This window comes from Mugil cephalus, chromosome 2, assembly GCF_022458985.1.
Source record: "Mugil cephalus isolate CIBA_MC_2020 chromosome 2, CIBA_Mcephalus_1.1, whole genome shotgun sequence".
Lineage (NCBI taxonomy): Eukaryota > Metazoa > Chordata > Actinopteri > Mugiliformes > Mugilidae > Mugil > Mugil cephalus.
The window spans coordinates 21,437,067-21,462,195 of record NC_061771.1 but is presented as its reverse complement, the minus strand read 5'-3'; the positions used below and the strand labels follow the sequence as shown (position 1 = coordinate 21,462,195).

Here is a 25,129-nt window from a genome sequence, read left to right as displayed (position 1 = left end):
AAGGTTTATTTCAACTAGTTACTCTTTCTTAAAACTAATATTTTCATCTTCCTCTTGCCTCTCACAAATATAGGAGGAGCGACCTACTCTGCCTTTTTCAAGGTTTTTCAAATTTTAATTTTGGTGCAACACTAGTCAGTGGTCAACATGGAATTCAAAACAATACTGAAAAATATGTAAAGGATAAGCTAACGATCATCTTCTAGTTTATTGAGGGGAGATCTGCTAACACGGTTTAGGTCGACTTTTTCACAACCAATAGCATTTATTTTGATTTTGGCAAATTTCATGATTTATCTTTTTTTTCTCTCTCTCTGCAGATAAGTGGTGAGAGTTGATTTCATGGCATAAACTGGTGGTTAAGAACTCCACTCCTTTCCATGCTGAACTGTACAGTGAAGCAGTGTGCTCCACAGTAGGAGAAACCTTAGTCAAAGAACCCAATGTTGAGCAGCTACTGAGATGCAGTAGTAAGGCACTCAGTACAAAAAGGGTCTTTCTGTGTTTAACCAAGGTGAGGCACTTGAATTCAGACAGATTGAGCTCATGCTTGTGATGCAGGACCAGCACTTATACTTTGTTACACCTCATAACGTGTCCTATGTGCCAGCATTTGCATTGTATGAAGTGAAACAAGCATGAAATGTTGGAAGCCTGAGCAGAAACTAGATTATTACCATTTGCATGTGTACAAGCTTTGTGGGACAAGAGTAATTTCACTTAAGCATAGCATTGTTGACTCCGAGTCATCTCGAGTTTGAAAGATTAAAATCTGACAGTAACAGTATTTTTCATCCCTTCTAGTCCTCGTAGTCATGGATGCAGAGAGTCCGCTTCTGTCTTTCATCAAATCAGTGCCCAAACTGAGAGATCCTGAGCCTTTGCTGGAGCATCTGCAATGTTTAGGAGTTGAGGACCTGAGCTACCTGCAGGAGAGTCACCTCCTTTTTTTCCTCAGACCAGTTGAAGCCAGGAAACGTCTGTCACTGCTCAAAAAGACAAGTATGTGTTTCAATTTGTACAGAATAAACTTTCACATTAAAAAAATGTGCATAGTCAAAATCTACTTATTAGGTCCACCTGTACTAATCAATCCAGACCAATACAGCAGTTCTACTATGAATTATACTTCTGTCACACTGTGGTGAGGGTGTCTTGTCTTGGGGTTGTTTTGTCCTGTCATGTCCTGTTTTATTTTGAAAAGTAACTCTCCTCTCGTTTCAGGTCACTTGCCCTTCCTCATGTGTCACCAGTCTGATTGTCTTCCCTGATTCCTGATTGTGTCCACCTGTCCCCTATTTCTCTCCATGTGTTTAAGTAGTCTGTGTTCCCCTTGTCTTGTGCCAGAGTGTTATCGTACTCAACCTGTTCTCGTGCCTTGTTTCATGTCTTCAACCAAAGAAGTTTTCAAGTAAGCCTGTGAATCCTCTCGAAGAGAGAGTTTTTGTTTGTTAAGTCTTTTCTTAGTTTAGATCCATAGTCCTGAGGTTTTCCTCCATTCGGAGTGTTTTGTGGTTTTTTTTTTTTTTTTTGAGTTGTTTCTTTGATTTGAGTTTTCCTCCTTCTGGAGAGTTTTTTGTTTTCAGTAGTCAGATTAACGTCTAGGTTTTTTGTAGCCATTTTGTTTGTCACTCTGTGAGGGATCTCTGAAGAATCCAAATAAAGCCTTTTGTCATCTCTGCATTCTGAGTCCTGCTTTGAGTCTCGGCCTGACAACTTCAAAGAATCGTCTCTACATTTTTGTTGATGTTTTGGAAAAGGCGATGACTATACACTACACCTTGTTCATCATTGATTTCATAGTGGGTCTTAGTCATGGTGTACTGCATTATATTGAGAAAGGAACAGTTTAAAATATATCAATGGCTACTGAGGATATAATTATGTTAGGTAATAATATACCCAGAATGAGCTATGTGATGTCTGTGTTTAAATATTACTACTATCTGTCCTTTAGTAAGGCCAACAACATGTCTTAGACAGTTCTCCAAGCAGCCAGAGCAACCAACAGTTGAGCAGAGCCAGTACCAGTACAAGTCCAGTAACACAGTCTGACCAGATGCCCCTCTCTGGTGAGTACATGCATCTGTTGCACACAATTACTCTTTTGGGTTAGATGGGCTGAAAAATAACATAATCTACGTGTAACTTAGTGTAATATAGTACAACCAGCAGCAGTGAATTGACAGTGTGCTTATAAATCAGTATCATCAGTTGGGTCTATCTTCTCTAGATTCTGATTCGGTACCAAATGACACACAACTAATGATGGGATGGGATTATGGGATGAACACAGGATACTTTATCACAATGTACAGAACAAAAATGACTTTTGTATCCAGCAGTAGCAATAGTTCCCCCAACAACAATATGTTGTTCATTTAGTTCCCATGTATAGTCAGTCTGGTGTGTATTTTCTTTGTAGTGTGTTATGTTGAGATCTTGCAAGCTTGTCTGTCCAAAAGCAACAGTGCTGTCTATAGGGGGACTCGTGTGACTGCTGTGGTGTTGGAAAAAGCTGGATCTTCTTGCACCTTTATCCTGGTCCTGCCTCTTAAACTGTTATTAGCTGTTATTATTTAATAACAGCTAATGTTTTCTGTCTTCTCTTCAGGTGGTTACTGCTCAGAAACTGCAACTTCATTGCGATCAACAAGTAGTTCAAGTATGGACACCACACCTCGACAACTCTATAGAGCAGGGGTCGGCAACCAGCGGCTCCGGAGCCGCATGCGGCTCTTTCGTTTCTCTGTTGCAGCTCTCTGCAGCGAGCGGTGCGGAGCAAGGATGCTGATCAAAGCCGTTCACTTTTTCACGCTAACTAACAGCCTCAGAATAGCGGCAACTAGTCACTCATCAGTGAACGAGCGAGAGTTACACAACAACTGAATGCCACACCACACTCATGGTTGTAACATCAACCAAAAAACACTGAACTCCCACAGTGCACTGCAGCTCATTTACTAGTTGTATGTATGGTGACTTGTATGTAAATTGGTAACTCAACAATTTTTTTTTCTTTTTATTTATTTATTTTTTTACTTTTTTCTTTCATTACCAGTTCAGTTGAATTTTGTTTTGGTTTTGTTTTTGTTTCAGAACCAGTCATTTTAATTGAACAGATTTTTGAATATTGCTTTAATAATGACTACCTGCTGCAGTTGAATAAAAATAAGGAGAATGGGAAATTGTAGCTGTTCTTGTTCAGCTTGGTCTCATTTTTTGTCATGTTCTCATGTTTTGAAAAGATCAAATTATTGTTGTATACTGTTATATTACATCTAATCTAATATAGCCTACAGCCTTTTTAAATAAAATAATGCCATTAAAACAACTAATAAGAGCACATTTCTGTAACTTTAAGCATTATTATTATATATTATATTATATTATTATTATAAATTCTTGCAATCTAACCAAATATCTAATTTTGCAAGTTTTTTGACGTGTTTTGAAAGATTGAACCCCTTTTTTTTGTCATATACTGTTGTATTACATCAAATATAAATTATTATACAATCTCTTCCCATAAAATTATGTCATTAAAACCGATTAATAACAGCACATTTCTGTAAATTTAAGCATTATTGTTCGTAATACAACATTTACCATATTTCTAGGTGATTTAATTGTTTTAAAATGTAAAAATGTTTCTAATTAAACGTTAGAACAACTTGAAAATACGGCAAAAAAAAAAAATTTAAAAAATACAAATACAGGTACAAGCTGTATTTTAATTATGGGAAATAGCTGTATTTTTACGAGAAAGTAATTTTCCGTTATTTTACGTTTTTTTTTTTTTTTTTTTTTTTTTTACAGTGTATTGTTAGTGGGTCAAGTTTTCCAACAATATGCTACATGCCCAGAAAAGTTTGCCAGGGAAATAGTTTTTGTGGAGGCAAGAGTGACGGACCTTCAAGTCTCATTGTAGTAAAAAATAAATGGACCGACTTATTAACTCTTACACTATTAAGAGTTAATTAATTGGTCTGTTGGCAACTTTGGGAAATGGTATTTGTTAAAGGCTCCAAGTATCATGAATACTGAATACAGATCAACAGCAACATTATGACCACTGACAGGCGAATCGAATAACATTTACCATCTTGTGACAATACAATGTTCTGTATGTGTCATGTTATTGCATGAACCAACAACCAATTTCTCCTTATAACAACACTATGCCCACTCCACGTAGCTCAATCCAATAAACATAATTGTAAGCAGCAGCCCCTTAACACGTAGTAATTTTAAAACATTGCAAAATATTACATTAAAATGAAAATGTGACAGGATTGAAGGTGTTCAACCTGTCTGCACACACGTAGCAGTAAAATAGATGTGTGAATATTCTTATTTGTGGCTAAAACAAGGTCTTGGTGTCTTTTTGTTCTGTAAATACAACATTTGGTAATACAAACCACAATCATCCAGACAAGAAATATGCATTCGTTGGTTGAGTTTGAGTAATTGCATGTCTGAATTACATGTCTGCACTCGTCTACGTAAATAGTCTCTCTGAAATACTTACATGTTTTCAATAATATATATGAAGCTGAGACCTGTGCTTTTATTTGGTATTCATTTTTAATTTATTTCATTTTTAATTTGGGGTTAGTAGGACCTCAGAATTCATATTGCATTATTTATGTCATAAAGAAGTTACCAGTGTGTGACAAAATATAAAACTGTTAATTTTACTACCTGGACATGGTTGTGCAAAGACAGAACTGTAAACAATGAAGTCCAAAAGTCCTCAAACAAGTACTTAGTAATTAGCAAAAAATGCTAATTTGTTAAATTTGCTGTCACATCAAACTAGAAACGTTAAAAAGCATAAATAAATAAGTTTTAACTTTTGCTACCACTAGATGGCAGACTAAAGCGTCCACTAATGATGACGTTGAGTGTAAATGAAGCAGAATAAGTTGCAATAAAACCAATAAAACTTAGACTTAGACAGATTTTAATGATCCATAAGGGAAATTACTTTGTAACTTTGTTGCACATAAAAGAAAACAGTCATAAAAGACACAAGAAAGATAAAATAAATTAGATTAAATTAAAGAAAAATAAAATAAACAACTTCCCCATATGAGGACACAGGGTCTCAGGAGGTTATATGTGAGTCTTACCTTTTCTAGGTAGGCCAGAGAGAGAGAGAGAGAGAGGTGAAACTATTATCTGATTTATGCTGCTTTACAATCACCGTTTCTGATGCAGCAAACTTCCAAATGCTGGAACAGCAGACATAAAAATGATAGAACACATATTTTAAAAATAAAAATATGTTCAGAATACTTATGTCCAACACATTGTTGTAATCAGAGAATACTTTTGAAAAGGTCACTGGGGATGTCCAGTTATTGTTTTAGTGGAAAATGACTTGTTTTCTGTCAGTATTTAAACATCTACAACTATTTTATGTAGTGGCTAACGATGTGGATGTTTCATCCGGGGGCTGGTGGAGACCAAAAACAGAGCTAAAAGACAATGAATAGGTGACTTAAATGCATCAAGTGGACACACTGTGCTAATTTTGCTGCTTGCATGCTTGCTGCATTTGAGGAGATCATCATGTACACTTAGGATAATGGATAATGTTGACATTTGGTCAAGGGTGCCAACTCAAAACTAAACATTTAAAATAATCTGACAAGGTTTAAATACCCCAGAGAAGGACAGAATGAGTGTAAGGATGTTTAATACACAGATCAGGCATAACATTATGACCTAATATTGAGTAGGCCTCCAGTTGTGACTCATCAGAAAGTGGACATGGCTCGTCTGAGGGTGTCCTGTGGTGCCTGGGGACAGGATGTTGTTAATGGGGGCCTTTGGGTCCTATGGGTTGAGGGGAGGGGGCCTCTGTGGACCGTCCCTCATCCCTGGATCAGTTTTTGAGCAATTAATTGTTAATTGTTCCTGAGCCATTCTGTGTGTGTGTGTCTGTCTGTGTCAGGCTGCATCCTGCTGTGGATGGCTGCTGCCATGGACCGGTGTCATTGCCAGTAACACCCACACTCCCCCAGCAGAACATTGAATTGTGACAAGACGGTCAGTGTTATTTACTTCTCCTGTCAGTGGTCATAATGTTATGCCTGGTTGGTTAATGACACTGTTTTAGTGTCAAAATTTGCCAGTTATTTTCAGTTAACACACATGTAAACCGAAAAAGAAACTCTTCCCATATAAGCCGTGCTTTTATATCCTGCTGCAGAGTGGTGACCTTATATAAATATATAAAGATTTAAAACAGATGTGTTCAAGACGCTGTACAGCTATCAACCTTATAAATCATGGCATACCTTACTTTACATGACCCTACAGTGTTTAACAATAAATACTGTAGTAGTAATAGTATTAATCTTGGTAGACTATATTACAGGGCATCATTTTGTGTGATTTATAGGCTTACTGGTCTTAAATACTGGGCAAATGGAAGCAGCGCACGACTGAGGCCTTCCTGCTCGGTGTGTTTGCTGGTTTCCATCACTCCCAGTGGGGTGTGAAGTGTGAAAGCACTAATGAACTGGCCCTCTCATGTCTCCCTGCCTCCTGTGGTAAAGGTTTCCTGTACTCGGTTTATGCCTTGCGTAAAAAACAGCAGCTCCCGCAGCGAACCGCCGGATTCCTTCTTCTCATCTTCGGAAACCTCGGCGCGCAACGGCCCTGGAGGCTTAAAGCTTCCCCACCAGCCTCTCTCCGCTCGTCTTACGTTAGAAAACACGCTGTCTGGCACACGTGTGTCTAATTTAGGTGACAGCGCGGCGGTTTCCGTTACAAGGAAATGATGGAGGAGGAAAGTTTGTGACGCCTGTGCGCTTTTGCTCGCTGGGACTGTCCGCAGGAAAACGGGACATCATTTCGCTCTGCGCAGTTTGCTCGTCCTCGTTGCAGCGTGCGGACACTGGAATCTGAGAAATCTGTATGGATTTGGGATGAATAAGGTGTCTGACAGTGAAATGTCTGAGCGTCGGAAATGCGTCTCCACGTCTTTCTGTTGCATTTCATCATCACAACAGGCAAGTGTAGTGTGTAGTCTTTACTCAAACATTGTACTTTCTGTCCACGTTTTTTCTTTCATTATCTTACCAGAAACCTGTCATCTAAAGTTGGTTGTAAATGTTGTGGCAACCTGGATGCCACATCCTGACTACTCAGCCCTAGAGCTAAAAGAGCTGAGAAACAACATAAGAATGATCTGACTCATAAAATTAAGTCCATGTCCATCAGATTTGTTTTGTGTTTTGCTTAGTTTTTCTTTGTTCCATTTATTCCACACACAAAAAAAACTTCAATTCTGTTTAATGAAAATGGAAATATACTCTGGGATGAACTTCCCTCAACTTGTGCCCGTAGATGTTTAACTAATCTTTACTTCTCAACATAGGGACATTAAAGATTGCAATACCCTTTGTTAGCAGCATCTTGTCTCTCTCTACTTAGATACAACATTGGCCTTGTCGCACCAGCTCTGTGGTGGAAATGTCAGCCTGGACCAAGAGCCTGCTGGTCACATTAGTCTCACCCTGCCTGGACTGTTTACTGATGCCAACACACTCGGCCCAGTGAGCCAACAGACCTCGGCACCTTCAGTTTGCACTTGGATGATACATATTCCTCAGGGGAGGACAGTACTTTTAAAGTTGGCATGGCTAGAAAGTGGATCGAGCATATCTGTGCGCTGTGTCCGGGACAAGGAAAGTCGGGTTTTGAAGAGCGGGCAGACGGCTCTGCTCTCTTACTGTGACAGAAACAACGCTGTTATCATTTGGACTGGAGCAGGATACTCCTCAAAGGCGGTCCGGCTTGCGTATTCTGGTGAGAAATTCTTCCTCAATTATCCTGGGTTTAATTTATTGAGTCAGTGTGGTCCACTTGCCTGCAATTAGCCACATCACGAGTTTGATCTAATAGTTGTAATAACATTTGGAGCTGACTTTTTTTAGAGTGTGAAAAGTATTTTTTGTTCGTGGTAGAGGTTCTGTATGTTATTAAGGCCACATGCTGTGAAATGGGTTGTTCAAAGTGTGCGGTAAATCTGTCGCTCGGAAAGTTCTTATCACCCTCTCTGTATACTGCGAGGCAGAGCGATGTTATGTTGTTGTAGTTTCCACTCGGTCTGTCCTCACCCTGTCTCTCTCTGTTTTTGTGTTTGTTCCTGGTCGTCCAGTCCAGGAAGATGAGAGGAATTCCTCGGAGGCCCAAGCAACGCACGATCCAGACCTCGCTCATTGGTCCCAGACAGGAACCAGCTTTACAAGCACTGCCCCTGTTGGCCAAGAGCTGGTTAGAGGCACAGATGGGGGCAGAGGTCACCTCTACGGAGGTCTGGAGCCTCAGTCCGTGTCTAGTGCCTCCTTCTCTCAGGTCCAGGGCCTGCTGCACCCCACCACACCCCAGCAGGGACTCCCTGTCGCTGGTGGAACTGATAGGGAAACTCTCCCGCTTCCTGAGGAAAAACCAAACAATGGAGCGGATGCATCTGCAGCGGCTCACCTCACAGATATACCAGTGACTGCCAGAGAAGGAACACACCCATATTTTCAGCGTGCTCCGAGCACAGACACGACGAACACAAGCACTGAGACAGCTCAGATTTTTCTGACAGATACACCAGACATACAAAAATATATGTCAAAATATACGTCAAAACCCAGAGCCCCAAAGCCCAGAGACGAACATGCAACCACACAAACCGACCAAAGTGCGTCCAGCTCAGGTACTCTGCTTCTCACTGAGCTACCTTCCCGGACAACGTGGGAGAGTGACACCGTCCTGATCCCACGTGGTGGAGCTGCCAGTGGGACACCTGGACGTAAACACATGTGGAGGAGCCAGAGAAGCACAGACGCACTCAACTCTGATCTGACTTCTGCCACCACCTTTAACCCTGCGAAAGCATCCACCAAATCTCCACAGCACGACTCAAGCAGCGGAGAAACTGACACCGAACCCACTTCATCATCATCACCATCATCATCATCATCATCATCATCATCATCATCATCACAGGGCTCCACCAGGACTCATTCATCTACCACCCACATCACAGAGCTCAACACTGCTGTTGGTACAGTTCATCCAAACTTAAGTCACAGTGACTCATTTGAATCTGGTGCTTCAGATGTTTCTACTCTTCAGACTCTGACTTCCACGTCACACAGTCAGACAGCATCTCCTCAAAGCACAGAGAGCGCCACACACTCGCCACGCATGTCCTCCACGCTCACACGGACAAGCGACAAAGACAAACAAACTTCAACAGAGAGCACACAGGCACATTTCATTAGCGAGGACATCACTACCAACGTCGTCTCCTCCCGGCCCGACGAGCAAACGCCAGGGTTCACCGGTTCTGTTTCCACACCTGGAGCAGCTCTGACGACAAGAGATGTCGTCCAGAACCCATCCGTCGCAGGAGCCACCGGAGAAACGTCAACACTGCATCGTCCCACTCACACAATGCCACACAACAGCAGCTCATCTGCAGATTCGCCAACTTCTGTTCCTACCCTGCCGTCGGACTCATCTATGGAGTCATCTACGCCTTTGTCCATGCTCCAAACACACACTCCGTCTCCTGATAGGTCACACAGCACCATTTCAGCCTCCTCTACCACTCAGCCCACCATGCAAACAGGCACTGTGGATCACAAAACCACACTTGCATCTTTACGAACGATGCGCACACCTCAGACGCAACAGCCTCTGCAGACCTCCACTAAGATATCTCCTACACACACACAGGCACACACCATTATTAGTACTACTGCTACTACGCATACTTCTGTGTTTCCGCTTACAACTGTAAAATCTGAAGACCGGCAGTGGTCTCCTAGCAGCACGACCACACGCACTCCCACAAGTGGAACCCTACCCGAGACGACCCTACATCCCAGCCACAAGGAGCATTTGACGCCTTCGGTTATAACCTCCACTTGGAGCTCCACAAAGAGCCCCACGTTCTACATTGTGCCAGACCGGCCTGCCGCCATCAGAGGTACTGACTATTTGTAGTGAAGTATCCAAGTCAGGCGTCCAGGCCTCTTCTAATGTACTCATTTGCTTCTTCTGTCCAGTGGAGTCGATTGAGCTGCTGCTGCAGATCGTCGTAGAAGAGTCCAGATCGACTTTTGCTGCCGGACTAGAAGAAGACACCACAGCCTGGGTGAGGGATGGTACACAAACACGAATACACGCAGTCGCATGGCAGAAATGAATGATCACCCGTATCTTTTAGGCTTCTGTTTTCGCACCTTTAGACACTCCTCTCTTCATGTTTTCAGGTGGAGCCGTACTTACAGAAGGCTCCGGGGTTCAGGAGGCTGCTGGGAGTCTGGAGCAGGTGAGGTGATGTCGGCAAATTGAGGAAAAAAGACGACACACAGTATCTCTCTAGGCTGCAATTACCCCGTAGTAGTGGATTCACTCTAGCTGCAGAGGCAACCATTCAGTTTTCCAAAAAATTAGTTCCAGATCCCTAAAAGACTCTTCTTCAGGATGAAAAGGCGTTAATGAAAAACATCATGACCAGTATGAGTAACAATATCTTGTCGTCAAAATGGATTGATGGATAGGCATAAAACTGAGTACAGATGTACAAGTGTTGCTTCATATTCATGGACACATGATGTCTGAAAAAGTACTGATGATGAAAGAAAGTGATGAATAAACAGCACTAGTAATGTAACTGTATTTATTTGCCAATTTTTGACTGAAAATGAAAAGATCTCAGTTTTCAGTCTGAATTTGTAGTTGAATAGCCCTGCTCTAGAGGATACGCAGTAATAGATCGTGGATGGAGAGGTGGAATACCTTCAGGGCAGTGTTGTGAAACTAGATCGTCAGGTATTTATTTTTCAAAGCCCTGAATATGATTGGATTAAAATGTTAACTAAGGGTGGTCTAGGTTGTTGTGTAAAGTGAGCTACAGAAGATTTAACCTGCTCTTCTGCCGCTGATCCAGTGGCCATGCAGTGCAGAGTCTGGTGGAGTTTAAAACCAGCAGGGCTCTGCCGTGGCTCACCACGTCAGGACCCACATCGCTGCTGGAGCGAACAGGCCTAGCTCAGGCCGTCCGCGAGGGGAGGACATTCAGATCATCCAAGATCACCAACATCACACTCGGAGGTGAGACTCCACCGACTTTTGCTTCACATTGGTCCCTGTGTACATTTCCTTTCATGCATTGTAATCTCTCTACAATCGACTCTATGAAAAGTATCAAAGCATGTAAAATGTTGTTGGGTTGGCGTTCAGCGACAGTGGTTTCACTTACCTGCCAGTGAATTTTTGTCCTCCTTATTTAATTAACCCAGTTTCAGGCAGTCTCATGTTAACAACATAACTCAATTAAAGTGACTCGATTAAACTCTCGGTCTAATCTGATTATTGCACCTGGCTAAACTTTGTTACTGTGGTATGTAAGGCGTCTTATTCACTTTCACTTTTGCTGCTTCCACTGGAACTGTGGTTAATTTTGACCCTGCAGACAGAGACTTGATTTCAGTGCATCAAAGGATCCATAAACCTTAAATAGATTTTATAAGCATAAACATATTTTATTTCATGACACACCCGCCCCATCGTCTGCGAGGTAAATAAGTAACCCCATATTGTTTTTACATTAAAAAAAATGGCGTTGAGACACATTTCTGTCCAGAGCGACACATTACTGCGCCATGATCAGATAAACCATTATAATTTATTCTCAGTCATTTCTTCGCCAGCTACAAAGTCAAATATGTAGGAACTGAGAAACTGGTGCTTTACATGATTATTCTTTTTATTCAATTTGTAAAAATAGTTCTTTTTTCTATTTCTAACAAACTACATTTCAAGAGACAATGCCATAACCTTTTCCATGTAGCATTACTTGACACATCACATACATTTTAAGAGGGCTCCAAAGCTAGACCTACAACACAAGCAAACACACGTCCCCATATAGTTTGTCCAATTTGTCCAAATAATGTTTTGAAATCTGCTTAGATGATTTTCACTGCTCTCCAGGGGTTAAACAGCTACTGTCGACACAATTTAGTGGTTGAGGTACAAAATTCTATTTATTCTTTTTCATTTTTAATCATTTTGATATTTGGATTTTTGTTTCAAGTCAAGCAGTCACTGGGATCCGTCTTTTACAGACCAGACTATAAACTCGTGTGTTAAGAGTAGCTCTACCTCAACCAAATACATGAGTATAACTCACTTTGAACATTAATACCTCTGGGATAATGACACATTGAAATAAGTACTGGATAAGTCACATTGCTGCATAATGTTTCATGATCAGTACTTTTCCTTTATGTCCTACAGTCAGTATGAAAAGGCCTTGAACGCAGTTTAAAACACTGCAGTGTTTTTCATTTTCTCATGAGATTTCTTAAAAAACAAAGAACAGCCTCATTCCTAAACTTGTCTTCCCTCCAGGCCTGCAGGGCGATGTGTGTCACTGGTTACTGCAGTGTCCCTCAGGCTACAAATGTGTGCCCCAGCCTGTCACTGCAAACTATAGCTGTTCCTCTGTCTGCCGCTTTGACTACTGCCACCACCACGGCATCTGCACACACCATCCAGGACAACTTCCAGTGTGCCGGTAAGAGCCTGTAGGGAAGTGTTTCTCACCATCATCGTGGGAAGGTTTTGTGCGTGTGAGTGACTTTTTCGTTTTCTGTGTTAGCTGCCTTGTAGGCGACGACTTCTGGTACATGGGTCAGAGGTGTGACGTGAGGATGACTCGAGCGCGGCTCGTGGGCGCGTGTCTTGCCATCTTGATCGTCATGGTGACGGTCATTGGCGTTTTGGCCTTTGTGGCGGTGCGCCGCTACCGAGCCATGCTGATCCAGGCCAAAGTGGACCAGACTCGCAGCAGGTACGCACCCACTCGGTGATATGCGCAAATACTAGGAGCGTACACCGATCAGCCACAACATTGACACCATTGACAGGACAAGAGGAGTAAACAACACTGAACATCTTTTGACAATATAAAGTTCTGCTGGGAAACCCACCTAGACCAGACCAGACACCCCCACCCCACAGCAATGACACTCCTTGATGGATGGCAGCAGCCGTCCCCAGCAGGATGACACAGAAGCAGTTTAGGAACAACTCAAAAGGGAAAAAAAAGATGAAGAACAGCACAAGGTGTTGACATGGCCTCCAAATTCACTAGATCCCAAACTGATCAAGTAGTGGGATGATCCACCACAGAGGCCCCCCCCTCAACCCACAGGACCCAGACACCCCCCCCACTAACAACATCCTGTTGCCAGACACACCCTCGTTAGACCCATGTCCATTCTCTGATGAGTCACAACTAATTTGGAGCCACAACGGAGACCTACACAATACTAGGAAGGTGGTCATAATGTTATGCTTGGTCGGTGTATTTAGTGACAGTCTATGGTGAGTAACTCCTTGAACTTTGCATATGAAAATGAATGAGCTGGCAGTCACGGCAAAGAAGTGACTGAAGAAGAGAAAAAGGAACTGAGATGTAAGCACATCCGATAATCTCCACTAGGTGTCAGAGTCTGGCTGCATATCTCTTCACTTCTCATGTACATGTGAAAATTTTTCAGTGGCAGGCTTGCAATTTTCTTGTTGCATTCACATTGTCATAAATTACGTGTATTCTTCCAAGTGGAGAAATCTGGAAACCTCATGGATTTTGGATTTGGTCCTCGGCTATTGTGTTGAAGTGCAGCCATTTGGATTCAGCTTCTTAAAGCTGCGCCAGCCAGCATTTTTGTGTTTGTCGTCAAGAAAGAAAGACGCTGGGGATCTGTCCTTCTGCCTCGATTAAATTCTAATATTGGATGTGTACACACAGACAGACAAGGTTTAGACAGGAAGTGATGCCTTAAATCCAGAGAGCCTCGTTAAAGGAAGGAAAGGGAGCGTTGGACTCCAGAGATTAGGACCTGCATTCACAAAATTGAAGAGTAGCTGGCTGGGTTAAGAGAAACTCCTATAAATAAGGGGTGTGCCATCAGTTTTTGAAGTAGAATAAGCAATTTAGAGAGAAGTTAAGAGAAGTGTGAGCACAACAAGTCAATTCCTCTACATAATTTGTCCGTTCAGGCATATTTTTGGAAAATATACAACAGTATACAGTATACAACTTTTTATGTTTAATATTTTGGAAATTGAGTCCATAACAGCTGAATATTTATAAACCAGGAGCTCCAGACTCCAGACATGAGGGTTTGACTTCACTATTAAAGTTGGTGCATCGCACTGATAAACCACAATATCTCAGATTATTATTAATAGGACCGAAATTAGAAGTTATCCAGACAGGATATTACATGTGAATTGACATTGGTTGCGCTGAGAAAATAAATAAATAAATGTGTGCACAGTGGTCATCTGTCACTGCGAGACATAGTGAGTTCGTTCATGAAACATGATGTCACCCATGGCAGCTCTGGGGTCAGCTCCGCCCCTTCTCTTATCTTAGGAGTTCTTTGTCCTTTACCAGAGGTTGCTCTCTGTGGCTTCATCAGTAACTTTTAAGGAGAAATAACTGTGGCTTGTGTAACACCTAATACTGCCATTTAGCAAAAATTGGTTGGATAATATTCTTTGTGGGCCATCCTCCGATTTGTCGTCCTGATTATTGAAAGTTTATTGGATCATTTATTAAGTTTATTAGCTTTAACCCGGATCACATTGCAGTGTAATGAACATTGCACCCTCTGACTATTTATCCATGCTTCGTTTGCGTGCGTGTGCAGCTACCGCAGGTTCAACCACTTCGATGAGCTGTCGGGTCGCTTCTGGTTGCGCTCATGGGCCGGTTCAGCCGACTCGCTGGATAATCCTGCCTTCACACGCTCCGATGAGTTGCTGCATCTGCGGGCGCTCGACCGCCCCTGCTGTTACCACGACGACACGCTGTCACTGGCCTCCACCTGCCCCAGCCACGGGACGCGCGTCAACACAATCTATCCCCACAGGTGAACGCACACATTGCACATGAACTTTCTGGACGTTTGACAGTGACAGAAAGATTAGGTCCATGTGTTTGGTGATAATGAAGCCGTGTGCCCAGAGATTTCCACATTGAGCACACACACACAGTTACGTGATACAGAGGATCAATACCAAAATGCAGTGCACGCTTTAGAGACAGGACATAGTCTGATTTCCACCAGTAAGCTGTTGTTGGGAAACAGGAAATGGACTGCATATGAAATGGAGTGCTGTAAAAAGCTATTTGCCTCCTTCCTCATTCTGCACAGAGCTGAGCAAAAATGCTTGAACCGCTGGAAACGTACCAATCCACAATATCCTTTCGAAACAGCTTTACACGGTCACCCCAAGCGAAATAGTTTTGGAACAGGTTGTTACGGCAGAGTGAGATGAAAGCAGCCAACAAGTGCTCGGCACATGTGGGAACTCCTTCAGGACGGTTGGGAAAAACTCCAGCTGACTTCATGAAACTGGTTGAAGAAAAAAAGGTAGTTATTATCAAAGCCTAAAAATGTGACCGCTTTGAAGAAACCAAACCACAAAACAGATCTAACTTTTTGTAACACATTTTTACTGATATCAGTCCAAGGAATGCATGGATTTAAATAGCTTAATATTAACCAAATGAATCAATATGTTAACATAGAAAAACACTCGAATGAGTGAATTTGTTCCAGCTTTTCAGACTCCGTCGTTCATCTAACCATACCAAATCAGTTTAAGTTGAAATCTAAACATTAAAGTTATAAACAAAGACAATAAGCTGAAAGAAATTAAAATGCTCCTTAGATCTAAGTGGTTAAGAGGTTTCTTTTAGTTTTATACACAAGTAGCTTCACATTGGGACGTATAAGCACAGTAAAGATAAGTTAAGAAATATAGAATTTACTTTCAAAAGTAGGATTTATGGTCCGTATTTATAAAAGCACATTTATTACCTAATCTTTCCCATCAACCTGGGATTTCCCTCTTTAAATTACCTTGACAGCAACACTTTATATCCTTTTATACTCTTTTGCACAAACCATATAAAGATAATGTGTGTGTGTCTGTAATAATCCCTTCACTCTCTGTACTCCCTCTAGCTCCCAGTACGGTTGGAGGGGAAGTGAGATGAGTATGGGGGACGGTGTGTTGGACTCAGGTAAGGCCAGTGACCTTTCCGTCTGCAGCTGGCCAGTGGAACCCATTCACTGGACTCCATTCCCACTTCTGCAGCAGCTGGCCTCCCACAGGACGCCCACAGTGAGTGTTTGATTATGTGTGTGCGAGAGAGAGAGAGTTTGGTGGAGAAGGGGGGAAAAAAAGTGTATCTGGTTTCCTTACGTAACGATGCTTTGTCCCCCTTGTGAAACTAGGTCAGGGTGTCACGACCACGGTCCTACTGTGAAGGAATGGAGCTGGTGGACCTGGGGAAGAGCTGGACAGCTTAACACACACACAAGAATCTAAATTGTTCTGACACTGGTATTTGAAGTTTATGTTTGCATTGTAAAAGCTACATTTTTTTGTGAATAAAATGTAAAAGGATAGTGTGCACGTGTATAAATTTGTATACATTTTATAAAATTGTTCAGAGGCTGAATCTAAATGTCTGGCATGTATGTCAAGTCAAGTCAAAGTTTATTTCTAAAGCACTTTTAAAAACAACCTCGGTTGGAGCAAAGAGCTGCACAGAGGTAAAAAATGTAACTGTAAATGTCATTATTTGTTCGATAAAGGCGGCACTGATGCCCCCCAGCTAGAAGGTCCTGGTTCAAGTCCGCCTCAGGTCTTTCTGGATGGAGTTTGCATGTTCTCCCTGTGTCTGCGTGGGTTTTCTCGGAGAACATGCTTGTTAGGCAACTGGTGACTCTAAATTGACCCTAGGTGTGTGAGTGTGAATGTGAATGACTGGTGACTCGTCTATGTGTTAGCCCCGTTAAGGGTGTCGCCCGATGACAGCAACCCCCACGACCCTGGTGAGGATAAGCAGCCAGTAGAAGATGAGATGAGATTTGTTAGATATAAATCTTACCAAGACTACGTCCACAAGAAAACAAATTATCATTCAATTCAATCCATTCTGAAAGGTGAATTTAACCCTTTAAGACTCAAACATCCACTCACGGATTAAAAAAAAAAAAACCTTGTGGTATCTGAATTACCGTAACTCACCGATGGACAAGATTCAAAATGTGGCTGAAAACTGGGAAGCTGTGTTTTCTGGGAAAAAAGCCAGCATTGCGGTAACAATGACACACCACTGCTGTCGGCTGCAGGTTGGAGAGTGACGCAAGACCGGAAAGACCCATGAAGAGAGAGTTGTTTGGACGAATTTGTTAGTTAGTTCTACCCTTGACATGTCTGAGAGGTCCTCCAGACAAAAGCACAACTTCCCAGTGTTCAGCTACACTTTGAATTTTGTCAATAGCGCAAACCATTGTGAGTTATGGTAGTAATTTACCACATGCTTTAATGGATCACCGGCGATCCGTTCAGTTTTAAAGGGTTAAAACTTGAGTGAAAAGGGTGATTTGCATGAACCTTTTCTGTCTCGGTACAGTGACTTTCTGCAGCTTTCAAAGTCTGGGTAAAAATACGCCCAACCAACAAATGTCAGAATTCTGTTTCCCCACTGACAAACAAGCTGCTTCCCCATTTTTGCCACCTGCTGCTTAGCCATGCCAAATAGGCAAATACTTTGAGGCCCCTAGGTTCACTCTGCATCACTTTCTGCTTGCTGGATCTGAGAAACACTTTGAATCGTTGCTAAGAGCTGCCCTTTATCTTGACCTTTACTAGTGGCTAATAATTGTCTTCCTCTGTAGTGCGTAGTAGCTAAATGTTTCTCTTCTATGAGAGGTTTTGGACCAGAGAACCTTTTCATAGGCTACAGGAGCTACTTCTGTTTGTTGTGCATGTGTGTGTGCGTCCGCCCTGTGGGAACTGAGAGCAATCACTTTTCTCTTTTAAGGATTTTTTTTTAGCTCCTGATTCAGGGTAGGGTTTTTCCCAGTACAGGAGGAACCTTGACTGACACACGTGCATGGTGACTTGTTTGACGTGAAAGCGCCACTTTAAACCCAAACATGTAAATATTGGTTAAACGTTAGCTCTGAAAGCAGCAAGGAACAAAACACAGAGATGCGAACGGATAGTGAAGCCCAAGCTTTATTGGGCCCATTCGTGACTCTGTTTGTAAAACAGAACCAAGTGAAGTCCCTATTTGCCTCCAGCTAAGCGCTGTGACTTAGTTGTGACGTATATGTAAAAAGGTCCGTGCCAGTCGTCTGTTATGTCACTTCATCGCAAATGCAAACATGAAAAGGCCCTCAGAGGTATGCAGTTCTTGGAGGAGAGAGTCCCCAGAACTGTTTACGTCCACAAAGACCATTAATTATTAAGGGCGAGCTGTTTTGAAGAGGGTATTTCTGTTCATGAAGTTACTCCTCCCATATTATTTCAACCAGTGGTTCCCTCATCATCCTTCTTTCTGATTCTCATATGAGCCACACCCCCCTCCAATGCTGAAAAACTTGGAATGTGATGCCATAAATGACTGGGAACGACTGGCAGAGAGCAAAATGGGCAAATATGCACAGTGACCTTGCAGTGCACTCCTATAACAGTGAAGTGAAACAAGAGAGTGATTGATTCGGGGAGGCAGGAAATGTGGCAAATAAAGGAAGAGGGCTCATGGGTGTTTGAGGGAGGGAGAGAGAGAGAGAGAGAGAGAGTGGACAGAAGCTACCTGCTAGCTTCTTCCATATTTGGTCTTAGTCAGAGCTGAGAGCCAGGCTTGTGAGTTTCTCTGACTGTGCGAGTGAGCAATGCAAGGGAGGGATATATGCGTGTGCTGTAATACATGCGTGACTCATGTGTGCAACCCTTGAGTTTTGAAATGGCACAAAGAATGGCATGAGTGTCCACAGGAAACGCTGAGAAATTTCCACCAGGGAGGGGCTGGGTATAAAGTTTGAGAAAGATGCAAAACCAACAGACAAAAACCATTAGTTCCACATTCTGAATAAGGAGCAAAACATACATTATGGTGAAGTATGCAGAGATCAAGGTGAGTACAGTGGCAAACATTCAACAGAAGCAGCCTTAAAAAGGGAGACTCATTCATTTCCTCAGACTGGTCACATGACCTGAGCATTGCATTCTTCCCCCCATGTGACTTGCTCCAATATCTCCTTATATGGACGTCATCCAAAGGAACTCTTAAAGGGATGGTTGTCTTGCCCTGGGTCTATACTTGGTGTGTGTGTGTGTGTGTGTGTGTGTGTGTGTGTGTGTGTGTGTGCGTCTAGTGTCTGACTAGAGGAGGATAATGCTGCCGTATCAAAAGCCAATTCCTCTGTACGGCTAATCCACACCCCCCTCTAATGCTCCCCTTAGCTGCTCCACACTGTGTGATATATGACCATGTATATGTGTTTGCTGGTTTGTGTGGTCACTTCCTCTGCTGGATCTGCAGAAGTGAGGCCCTGTAAAAATCTACTTCCTGTCCCTTTTGGTGAACTGGCTCCCATATATCCTTATTAGGAACACGTTGAGCCAGCGAGAATTCCTAGTGTAAGTTTATGAGTCTTTGTCCGGTGCCCTTATTGAGTTAAAGCAGCAACCTGACCCTCCCACTCAGTCTCTGGTCAACTTATGAGACGAGCCTCGCAGAGTTTTATTTTCCACCTCCACCATAAACATTACATTTAAAGCAGTATTTCAGATAAGAAAAGTCATAACGAGTGGCAGTACATGGGCGTGTGCGCCGTCAACAGGTGTGCACATGCATGAGTCATATTCTTGCGTGATTAATACCTAAGAGTTCTTGTAGTTTCATTACGGCGACAGCAATCCCAGGTATGTTCCGGAAATGACACACCTGTACATTGTGTAATCTTTCGCAAGTCAGCTTAATCAACCTTATGTGCTCACACATAGCGAAGGGAAGTGGTGAAAGATCAGAGTCTCGCAGCTTGCCGAGTTTTGCTCTAAACATACCTCGACTTGACCACATGTACCACTGTCAATCAGCTCTGCATGAGTGTGTGTGTGTGGTGTGTGGTATGCCGGGGCCAGACGAGCCAGACAAGGTGTCAACGGGGCTGTCAGTGACCCTGAGGTTGTTAGCGCCCCACGTCCTGGCTGGCACCGTGAACCAGTATACTGTATGTGATGAGTGAGAGGGATGAGGGGCTTGCAGCTCTTCTGCATTCACTCGTCTGAGTTAAAGTCATTGTTGATTTGTGTTAATTGCATTAAGATAAACATAAGACAGCATATGAGTAGTTGGCGTAATTAGTATATATAGACCTCGTTCGAATGTAGATATTCACTTGCTTGTGCAACAGTTCCAGACACAAAAACAGACATATTTCAACTTATTTTCCTCTCAAACTGAATTTTACATATGACATTTGTTGCAAACACGTGCACCAAAAACATGTGCGTTACATCATCGTCCCTGCAGCCATAATAACGGAGAAAGACCTATATATAAAAAAAAAGAAAGTGTAGTATTGAACTGGTGGACAAGGCCAGATTGATAACTGTGGGGTAATATAGGTTACGTTTTTATGGTGCTTCTTCTTCCCTCCTGTCATGCAGACATCTGCATGCGCCACACCCGGTGGATGCGGCGGAACCAATCAGAGGGCGCCGTGCGGAAAGTTCTCCTTTTATGGAAAGGGGCTGCAGCAGGAGCGCAGATAAAGTCCTGCCATTTACCGGCCTCCATTGCAGTCAAGCTCAGACACTAAACCCTACCGGAGTGTAGAGATCAGCCTCAGTTCTCCTAAGCCGATTAACCTCCCCTCACACAGGTAAGGAAAAAAAGATGGAGAATCATGCATTTTCTGGTCATATTTTAAATGCTTTTTTAAACATATATAAGCTTTTAGATTTTACTCCACCGAGCTGTTTTTTCTTTCTTTTAACTTATGCGACACTTCCATTAAGTTGGAGTGTCCGTTATAGTTTCTGATGTCAGTAACTGGTGGGTAATGTGTTGACATTTATATTTAAGACTGTGCCATGCTGGCTGTCATCACTTCATCATGCTAAATCAGACCTCGTTTTTTGTTTATTTATTGTTTTTTTAAGAAAAAGAAATAAGCTTGACCTTCTCGCTTACATACAAGCATCTGCTTTGGCTCGGTCCGTGACTCTGGTGTCTCCGATTACACAAACACAGATGATGACCGATGGAGACAAATACAAATTAAAAAGACAGAACTAGAAATGAAAAATTGTTCTATGTTCTTTTTTTTTAAGTGTAATGAATGACAGAAGTTGGCTTTTTTTATTTATTTATTTATTTATTTTTGTTAGTATAACCTTGAAACTGTGGTGGTCACGACATATCTGTGCACCTTATGACGCTGGATGTGATGTTCACTTGTTAAATCTGCTGCTTCGAGGTCTGAGGTTAGGGATGTGTGTAGGTGGTTAATACAGCTGTGGTGGTCCCGGTGAAGGGAGTGGTCGGCTGTCGGTGTCACTTGAGGTTTAATGACATACGGGGCGGCTTCCGGGCCGGTCTGCCGCTGTCTCTGAGCTGCACTCACTTTTGCCTTATATGGCCATGGCCAGACCCAGAGAGAGAAACAGCCTTTGTGTTTTCTGAGCCTCTGGATCTGGACGGGAACAGGCACCACTGCGACATCCAGCGTCCGGTTTCCATAATGACAAAGCTTCAAGGCCTGCTGATGTTTGCCAGATGTTTGTGCATGCCGTCACCGAGTGAACAGTTTTGAATATTTGGCTCATTTTCTTCTCTCTTCTCCCGTTTCTGTGCAGAAAATGGAAGACGAAATTGCCGCCCTGGTTGTTGACAATGGATCTGGTATGTGCAAAGCTGGCTTTGCAGGAGACGATGCTCCACGTGCTGTGTTCCCCTCCATTGTTGGACGCCCCAGGCATCAGGTACAGTTTTCAACATACAAACAATACAACTTAAAACAACCATATTATTATTATTATTATTTTTTTTTGAATGATTTGTAATAACATTTCTCTTTGCTTTCCCAGGGTGTCATGGTCGGTATGGGCCAGAAAGACAGCTATGTTGGTGATGAGGCACAGAGCAAAAGAGGAATCCTGACCCTCAAATACCCCATTGAGCACGGTATTGTCACCAACTGGGACGACATGGAGAAGATCTGGCATCACACCTTCTACAATGAGCTGAGAGTCGCCCCCGAGGAGCACCCTGTCCTGCTCACAGAGGCCCCCCTGAACCCCAAGGCCAACAGGGAGAAGATGACCCAGGTAACGATGCCTGACACACACCTGACAAATCCCCTAACTCAGGGAACCTACTTGGGCCTTCAGCTGGCCACTCGGGCACTTCCTCTCCTGCTCAATCTATCCATTTCCTCCTGCTCCTTCAACCTCCAGGTTTCCTCTGCCCTGAGCTGATCTTTACAACTCTGCGGATGCTTCAGGTTTCTATCTTGCTGTACTGTGATGCATCAGGAATGACTAGTCGCAGCATGGTCACCGCTGTTTTCAAATTAGACTTGCTAAAGTAGATGGCAAGCATCCAACTACACTGATGAGTGTGTGCATGATGCAATATCTAATGGTAGATAAGGTTGCTGCACTGCAGCTTGTACTTTCAACATGATCAAACTTATGTTAATGTGTGGTAGTATGGCGCTCATTCTCAAAACCCAACAAGTGTGCTGTTCTTTCCTTATGACTGTACTAACCTTTACTAGCTTACCTCAGGTTATCTTGACTCACTGATTCAGTGACTCATCTCATCTTTCCTCCCCATCTCTCTCTAGATTATGTTTGAGACCTTCAACACCCCCGCCATGTACGTGGCCATCCAGGCTGTGCTGTCCCTGTACGCCTCTGGTCGTACCACTGGTATCGTCATGGACTCTGGTGATGGTGTGACCCACACAGTGCCCATCTACGAAGGCTACGCTCTGCCCCACGCCATCCTTAGGTTGGACCTGGCTGGCAGGGACCTCACAGACTACCTCATGAAAATCCTGACCGAGAGGGGCTACAGCTTCACCACCACTGGTGAGCACACAGTCACTCGTTACAAAAGAGGTTCAGTGTTTGAGACGAGGAAATAAACTGACGGTTAAATCTCTTTATTCTTGACCAACAGCCGAGCGTGAGATCGTGCGTGACATTAAGGAGAAGCTCTGCTACGTTGCACTGGACTTTGAGCAGGAAATGGGAACTGCTGCCTCCTCTTCATCCCTGGAGAAGAGCTACGAGCTGCCTGACGGACAGGTCATCACCATTGGAAATGAGAGGTTCCGTTGCCCTGAGGCCCTTTTCCAGCCCTCTTTCCTTGGTAAGTGACATCAAGGAAGTCTGCTTGAAGGCAAAATTGTAGTTACTTTGAGCTAAAGAAATTTTGTAGCTGAGATCTGAGAAGGACGAAGCCTAACTTTTTACATGTTGCATCTTTACACAGGTATGGAGTCTTGCGGCATCCATGAAACCACCTTCAACAGCATCATGAAGTGTGATGTGGACATCCGTAAGGACCTGTACGCCAACACTGTGCTGTCTGGAGGTACCACCATGTACCCTGGCATCGCTGACCGTATGCAGAAGGAGATTACTGCCCTGGCACCCACCACCATGAAGATCAAGGTAAAACTCTCATCCTCCTCCATCCTCTGATGGAAAAATGTTCTAGAAAACTCTTTGCTTCTACTACCACTCAGTGGCCAAACATGCTCATTGCAGCAATAAATTTTAGATGGTTGACCCTCTTACTTCTAGTCTAACAATGGACTTAATCAATTTATTTTTATAAAATGTATCTTGACTTTGGTATTAATTCCACTGCTTTTCATCTTGTTCCTTGCAGATCATTGCTCCCCCAGAGAGGAAGTACTCTGTATGGATCGGTGGCTCCATCCTGGCTTCCCTGTCCACCTTCCAGCAGATGTGGATCAGCAAGCAGGAGTACGACGAGTCTGGCCCCAGCATTGTCCACAGGAAGTGCTTCTAAACAGACTCTGTCCCCACCCACCAAAAACACACACTGCTACAAACCCAAACGACTGGCTCTGCATACACGTCTACACCAACACACTGGTGTATGCTGAGCCCACAACACCTCTTCCCATTTCCCTCATCACTCTGGCTAATGGCACCATGCCCCCTGATGGGGAGAAACTCTGCAGGAAGTACAGAGGATCCCAGGCGGTGTGAATGTTTGAGGAACATGATGTCCATTGTCGTGTTTGTGTAGGTCATTCCAGATGTCTTTGTTCACCACCTTATTTGCCTCTATGAAGGTTTATTCTCTGGCGGGCCACTGCCCAACAGACCTGTAGTATTGCTTATTATGTAAATTATGTAATCTGAAACTTGTTTTGTTTTTGTACTTTCGGCCTTAAACGATACTTGGTCCAGTTTGTTTTTGTCATCATGCAAAAGACAAAGCTTCTGCCTTGTATTGAGGTTTATGAAGGTTTGTGCATGGGGCTTCAGGCCTCTGGTGTACACAACAACCCAATAAAGCGCACATGTCTGAGATTCCACTCTGACTGTTTGGTCTTCATTGACCTTTATCACATGGAAAGTAACTTATAACTGCATCCTGTTGCACTTCACTGAAGCTTTACACTTGAACTAAAAAGCCTGAGAATAACATTCAAGCGCAAGCCGACCTTTTCAGAGATTGTTACTGTAAAAAAGCACTGATTACTGCCTTCGATCTAGATGCTGTGATCATTAGTTATTGGTAAGCCAGTGCAATGTACTGAATCATTTAAATATCAGTGGAAAAAAATATTTCAACAGACTTTTGCTGAACTACACAAATTCTGCATCTTGAGTTGGGAATATCTATCCCAAAAAAAATAAAGTCATCACAGAACTATGAACTGGCATTTTTTCAATCAGACTGAGTGATAAACTAAGTGTGGGAAATCAACATATAAGCATCTGTAACTTTTCAAAATTATACACTATACATTTTGTGTATCTTTACGTAGTATAGACAAGATCAATGCTTAATTCATCCCAAACTAGGAGATTTTGCAGTTGCAGCAGCAACGTACAGGCGCACAGCACCGTACATACTATATAACAGGAGAAAGAGGAGCTCGGTTGTCTGTTTATCATCTGGTGGAGAAGGTGGCCAGCGTTATCTATGATTGACAACAGTTTG

General features: G+C 42.9%; 2 protein-coding genes across 4 annotated transcripts; both read left to right on the top strand.

Moving 5' to 3' along the window:
- Positions 1-6,650: 6,650 nt before the first annotated feature.
- On the top strand, positions 6,651-16,520 carry si:ch211-14k19.8 (mucin-5AC). 3 transcript variants are annotated; one of them, XR_007112286.1, is made up of 11 exons: positions 6,651-7,025; positions 7,450-7,824; positions 8,177-10,006; positions 10,086-10,174; positions 10,293-10,351; positions 10,973-11,136; positions 12,439-12,604; positions 12,689-12,880; positions 14,751-14,972; positions 15,258-15,476; positions 16,074-16,220. XR_007112286.1 is itself a non-coding variant. In XM_047578169.1 (11 exons), the coding sequence occupies exons 1-11, from the start codon at positions 6,983-6,985 to the stop codon at positions 16,419-16,421; spliced, it is 3,375 nt and encodes a 1,124-aa protein (XP_047434125.1). In that variant the 5' UTR covers positions 6,658-6,982; the 3' UTR covers positions 16,422-16,520. The 3 variants fall into 3 exon arrangements, 2 of the variants coding, with proteins under 2 accessions (XP_047434126.1, XP_047434125.1); XM_047578169.1 differs by lacking the exon at positions 15,258-15,476 and adding an exon at positions 16,347-16,520 and having other exon boundaries at positions 6,658-7,025; positions 16,074-16,233; XM_047578170.1 differs by lacking the exon at positions 16,074-16,220 and having other exon boundaries at positions 15,320-15,473.
- Positions 16,521-20,641: 4,121 nt separating this feature from the next.
- Positions 20,642-24,497, top strand: LOC125003914 (actin, cytoplasmic 2). The gene is made up of 7 exons (XM_047578173.1): positions 20,642-20,795; positions 21,772-21,897; positions 22,003-22,242; positions 22,764-23,010; positions 23,102-23,293; positions 23,417-23,598; positions 23,819-24,497. The coding sequence occupies exons 2-7, from the start codon at positions 21,775-21,777 to the stop codon at positions 23,960-23,962; spliced, it is 1,128 nt and encodes a 375-aa protein (XP_047434129.1). The 5' UTR covers positions 20,642-20,795; positions 21,772-21,774; the 3' UTR covers positions 23,963-24,497.
- Positions 24,498-25,129: the final 632 nt, after the last annotated feature.